The sequence below is a fragment of the Podarcis bocagei genome (genome assembly GCF_964188305.1).
Source record: "Podarcis bocagei genome assembly, chromosome: 14".
Lineage (NCBI taxonomy): Eukaryota > Metazoa > Chordata > Lepidosauria > Squamata > Lacertidae > Podarcis > Podarcis bocagei.
In genome coordinates, this window is record NC_138139.1 from 42,440,908 (window position 1) to 42,446,950 (window position 6,043).

General features: G+C 44.1%; 1 protein-coding gene across 1 annotated transcript in view; it reads left to right on the forward strand.

Annotated features, from left to right (window-relative positions):
* Window positions 1-6,043, forward strand: part of LOC308573104 (acyl-coenzyme A synthetase ACSM3, mitochondrial-like) — an 18,876-nt gene extending 12,833 nt beyond the window's left edge. Inside the window, exons 11-14 of the mRNA XM_081169816.1 lie at window positions 1,278-1,405; window positions 2,425-2,524; window positions 3,418-3,541; window positions 5,001-6,043. Of these exons, the coding sequence (XP_081025942.1) occupies window positions 1,278-1,405; window positions 2,425-2,524; window positions 3,418-3,541; window positions 5,001-5,083 (435 nt within the window). The 3' untranslated portion in view covers window positions 5,084-6,043. The remainder of the gene's footprint in view (window positions 1-1,277; window positions 1,406-2,424; window positions 2,525-3,417; window positions 3,542-5,000) is intronic.

Here is a 6,043-nt window from a genome sequence, read left to right on the forward strand (position 1 = left end):
ATGCAGCACTATGATTGGTTGGCAGGAACCACCCAATCCTGCTCCAGATAGAAGTGAATCCACAACCTGATTGGCTTACAGTAGAATTCCGGAATTAGCCAATCAACCCATTGTGTAAATAATGTATATAAAGCAGATACTGTGAGGGGACTTTCATTCATTCCTCCTCACCACTATGAGCTGAATAAAGAGCATGAAATCACTTTGCGACTCTGAGTATATTTCACAAATGATGGGGCAGCCTCCAAGGAATATAACAGAGGTAGGGAACCTTTGGCCTTCCAGATGTTCCTGACTGAACCTTCCATCATCCCTCTCCATTGACCATGACTGCACCCATGTTGGGTGTTGTAGTAGAGCAACATTTAGAGGACCACCCCTAGAATAAAAAGATATTGGGTGCTTTTTTCAGCAGATGTTAATAAGGCTGGGTGGGGGGACTTACAAACCCGTAAAATGCAAAGCAAGCTGGCAATTGGTTTAAATCATTTGCGGAGAACCTTTGGCCCTCCAGATGTTGCAGAACTACATCTACCCCATCTACCCCAGAAAGCACAGCGAGCAAGCTGGGGATGATGGGGGTTGTAGTTCAGGGCCAAAGGTTCCCTACATCTGGTTTAAACCAAATAAGTAAGGGAAAATATGATGGAGCAAAAATTGCTAGAAGGGTTCATACATCAAAAATTGTGTGTGGGGGGGGGTTACCCCACCTTACTGAAAAAACAGGTCAGGAATCATAGCAGTGGATCATGCCATTTAACAACAGAATGCCTGGGTAAGCAGAAATGTTTTAGCCTGATATCTAAAAGCTGACAATGATGGTGCCAGGCATGTTTCCCTGGGGAGAGCATTCCAGAAACAAGGGGCCACCACTGAAAAAGCCCATTCTTGTATTGCCATTGTCTGCACCTTCCTTGGAGAAGGCACTTGGGGAAGGGCCCCTGCTAATGACAGCAGAATCCATGTAGTTTGATAGAGAAAGATATTAGCCATCATGGCTATATGCAATCTCCAGGACCAGAAGTGCCATGAGTTATATTCCATGCTAGTTCTTTGCAGTTAACCAAGTGTGAAAACCCAAGCGTTTCTGTGTTAGCCAAATGCAAAAGCCAACTTTTACCCAGGAAAGCACTCAGTTTGAGATCTTAGAACATTCCGCCTGTGTTGCTAGATCTGTGATGGGCCTTTCACAAATGCAGGATACCATCTGATGTTGCAAGAATCAAGAGATGAATGTGCCTTTGTAGCTTTGTTGATCTCCACTGCATTGTTCTTAGGATGACCCTGAGAAAACAGCCGCAACAGAGCGTGGGGACTTTTACATCACCGGGGACAGAGGGTTCATGGATGAAGAGGGATATGTCCAGTTTGTGGCAAGAGCCGATGATGTTATCTTGTCCTCTGGGTATGCTTATTTTGTAAAACACTTGGCACGGCTGTTTTTTTTTACCTGCAATGCAAAAGTTGCAACACCATTAAAAGACTAGAAATCAAGCCAGCACCGTCCCTGATAAAGTAACATCCATTCCATACATTTAAAGCTCATTCATTTCCCCAGAGAACCCTGGGAACTGCAGCTTGTTAAGGGTGCTGGGAACTGTAGCTCTGTGAAAATTAAACTGCAGTTGCCAGGGTTCTTTGGGGAAAGCTGTGGGTGGTATTCAACTAAGTTTTACTCAGAGTAAGCTCACCCAAATTAACAAGCATGACTAAGTTAGGCCCATTCATGTCCATACCGTATGTGTGCTCTAAGTAAAATTTAGCTGAATGATACCCTATGAGCTTTAAATTCAAAGTACAGTCATACCTCGGGTTAAATATGCTTCAGGATGAATATTTTTAGTTTGCGTTCCGCGATGACCCAGAAGTAACGGAGCACGTTACTTCCGGGTTTCGCTGCTCGCACATGCGCATACGCTCAAAATGTCATCACGCGCATGCACGGAAGCAGCGAATCGCGACCCGCACATGCGCAGACACGGGTTGCGTTCACTTCAGGATGCGAACGGGGCTCTGGAACGGATCCTGTTCACATCCAGAGGTACCACTGTAACGCTAAGGAGATGCTTCTATAACCACAAGTGTTTCTGTTTGTCTCACAAAGACAGGTCCCGGTCTCCTCAGCACACTTGGGGGTCTAGGGAGTGGAGGGGGAGGAGCCCTATTCCACTAGCAGAAACCTTTGTGCTAGCTTACACTCATGGGACCGTGCAGATGAATCCTTGCCCCTGGGGTGATGGGAGTTAAACAATATATTGAGGGTCAAAGTCCTCCCCACGCCTGAATCAGGGTGAGATCCAATCTTAGCCCTATTCAGAGTAGACCCATTGAAATTAACAGACCTAAGTTAACCATGTTAGCACACACAAAGCTCTGCTTCAGGCTGATAGCTTGCCAAGATCTAACTTCTCCTTCAAATCTGAGGTATCGCATTGGGCCATCGGAAGTAGAAAATGCCTTGATGGAGCACCCGGCAGTGGCAGAAGCAGCTGTCGTCAGCAGCCCAGATCCTGTCCGAGGAGAGGTACGGTGCTCTCTCTTCTTCTTCTACTTCTTCTTCCCCTCCTCCTCCTCCTCCTCCTCCTCCTCCTCCTTCAATATTTTTGTCTTGAAAGATTTTCACTAAATAACAAAAATACACCCAGTGTCTCTATTTTCAAATCATTGAGTCCTTCATATAGGTCAGTTACAATCAGTATGAGACATTTTTGTTATAGGCAATGTGGGGTTGTAGGCAACATGCAACTCCACCTGTAGTATAAACCTGGAAATTGGAAGTTAAGGCTTCTATGTTCCTGCTCAGTCTGTGGTCCAGGAGCTAAGTGTGGTTGGACAGCTTCTAGGCCTCTGCGCTTCCTTCTGAGGGTTGTTCATCTTTGGACTGGTCAGCCCTTCAAATACCTGCAGGGCCAATGGTACCCCACACCTGAAAAAGATGGCACCTTCACAATAGAGGGCTATCCCAGGACATCCTAGGAGGGATGAGTCTCATCTTGCTTCCTCCCTGTTTCGTTTTCTATGTACAGCAGGGGGCGACTGTGTGTGCAAGAGAGCATTCAGTGATGTCTGAGCCCCCACCATTAGCCTCAGGTGGGACAGCCCAGACCTACATTCCCCATCTCTGCAAGAGCTAGGTTTTTGTCAGAGAGGAGGCAAGTACAGTTGATAGTATCATAGGAAGTTTCCTTATTCTGAGCCAGGCCATTGGTTCATCTAGCCTAGTACTGTCCTCACAGACTGGCAGTGGCTCTCCAAGTTTGCAGGCTGGGTTCTATCACAGCCCGACCTGGAGAAGCTGGGACCTTCTGCAGGCAAAACTCTAACCACTGAGCTACAGCCCTTTCCCTCATTTCCTCCCCTTTTACACACACAAGCACGGCTATCAATTAACCTTGCCTCCATTCACCTTCATTGTAGGTTGTGAAAGCTTTCGTCGTCCTGTCACCAGTTTATCAGTCCCATGACAAAGAACAATTAATTCTTGAACTGCAAACACATGCCAAGAAAGTGACAGCTCCTTACAAGTACCCCCGAAAGGCAAGTACAGTGTTCAGAATTACTCCGCGTCAATCTCTGGATCTTGGGTGGAGGGAGAGACAATGTTCTTAAGAATGGATTTGGAATGATCCTAGCCTAGCAATGCTTCCAGACTCTGGTTTCAGACAAGAGTCACATTTAAGAGCAAACTTACCTCATTTGTGCTGGCCTTTGAAATTTGTGCTGCTCTGAATTTTACGATGCAGTTGTCCAATGGAGTTGTGCATCCAAAATGCATATACTGGAGTAAATTTGCATAGAAGTGCAAAAATGCATTATATTAAGGGGAGCTGATTTGCCGGGGGGGGGGGAGTTTATAATTGAAGAAATTTGCACACAAATGGTCATGAATTTTCATGTGCACGTTTAGAAATGTTAATTCGCAAACTGATGTCAAAATGTGAAGAACTGAATTTAAGATTGGAAAAATGAAAAACAGAGATAAATCAAAACTGACATATTCACCTGTCCTCTGGTTGCTGGGGATTGAACCTGAGACCATTTGCATGGAGAAAAAAGATGTGTTCTGCCACTAAGCTACAATCCCTCTCCAGTGGCTCCTATTTAAATGTGTATTATCTCTTTGAATATATATTACTGTTATAATGCATGCTTCACCAGCGGGTCTCAGGCTGGGTTAAAAGGTAAAGGGACCCCTGACCATTAGGTCCAATCGTGGCCGACTCTGGGGTTGCGGCGCTCATCCCGCTTTATTGACCGAGGGAGCCAGTGTACAGCTTCTGGGTCATGTGGCCAGCATGACTAAGCCGCTTCTGGCAAACCAGAACAGCACACAGAAACGCTGTTTACCTTCCCGCTGGAGTGGTACCTATTTATCTACTTGCACTTTGTGCTTTCGAACTGCTAGGTTGGCAGGAGCAGGGACCGAGCAACAAGAGCTCACCCCGTCACGGGGATTCGAACTGCCGACCTTCTGATCGGCAAGTCCTAGGCTCTGTGGTTTAACCCACATTGCCACCAGCGTTTTTTAAAGGGAAATTCCCTTATTCCGAATAGGATTGCTCACAAGAAAAGGGAAAGTTGACAGCTATGTTTTAAACTCCAAGTTTGATACATTTAAACTGCCGGAGACCACTGCAGCATTAGGAGAAGTGTGAAGTCAGTACATTTGTCCAAGACATGCAGTGGATGATTTCACAAAGGTATTTGCAACGCCTGAATTCCTCAACCATTCAGATGCAGAAATTCAGCTGCTGTAGCTTTTTTGCTGCGTGGAGCTGAAAGGAGGGTCAAAAACTCCCATGGCTAAGCCTCTGGCTGCCATACCCCAGATTCAAAGCCCAGGAGTCTTTCCAGGGGAGGTGGGGACAGCTGGTCATCCTGTGTTTTGTTAAGACTTGAGTTAAGATTCCTCTGTTCCACAAAAGTTGACTAAATGCAACTCCAAAAAAAGGTGATGTGCTCAGTTTATCTCTCTCTTTTTAATCCTTCAAAACAGATAGAGTTTGTTCAAGACCTACCCAAGACAATTTCTGGGAAAATCCAGAGGAAGGAGCTGAGGCTGAAAGAGTGGGGGAAAGCCTAAGGAGACTCTGAAGCTATCAAAAAAGGACTGATTGTCACAACAATATCACCAATGGATAGATGATGATGCTCCATTTGCCTTGGTGGCTCTTGGGTTGCCATCATTGTACAAATTTCTAGTGTCTCTTGTGGCTATAAAATAGGAATTTGCAGCCTATGGGATATTAATTGGCCTGTTGGTGTCCTTCATGGTCACTTAAATTTCTTTGCTGTATTATAAATTAATGGTTAATTATTGAAATGTTAGTGCTGTAAATGGTATTATGATTTTAATTATGTATTGTGGTTATTGTATTGCTGCTTTAGGGGTGTTACTCTTTTGTAAACTGCTTTTGATACAAGTTTGCAGAAAATGCAGTATAGAAATAACGTCATGATTATATTATATCGTTATTATTTTATCATTATGAGCTGAAGAATTTCTCCTCTCATGTCAGTATATATCAGTATTGTCTTGACATATCTTAGGGAAGTAGCAATCTGAATGCCAATCTGAATAAATATGGAAAGTTGGTTTACATAAAATAGTGTCTAATGAATAAAATGGCTTAGTAGCTTACACTGCCGTTGCAGAAAAATAAAAGAGCAATCTCATGAATTGTTACAACTTACAGAATATATTCAAACCTGCATTGCAAGGACCATAAGCATAAATCACAGGTGATGAGCCTTGGGCCTTTCAGATGCTACTGGACCATAGCTGTCAATGTTTCCCTTTTTTTAAGGGAAATTCCCTTATTCCAAATAGGATTCCTCGCAAGAAAAGGAGAAAGTTAACAGCTATGTACTGGACTCCAAACTCATCAGCCCCACCCTTGAGTTCCTTTACCAATAATTCAGGAATTTTCACCACTGTAACTAAGCCAAATTTTACTGCCTGTGTTTTCTGACTGGTGTATGGAAAAGCACATGAACCTGACCTTTAAAGAGTTTGTAAGTAAACTAATTTTAGCTTGCTAAA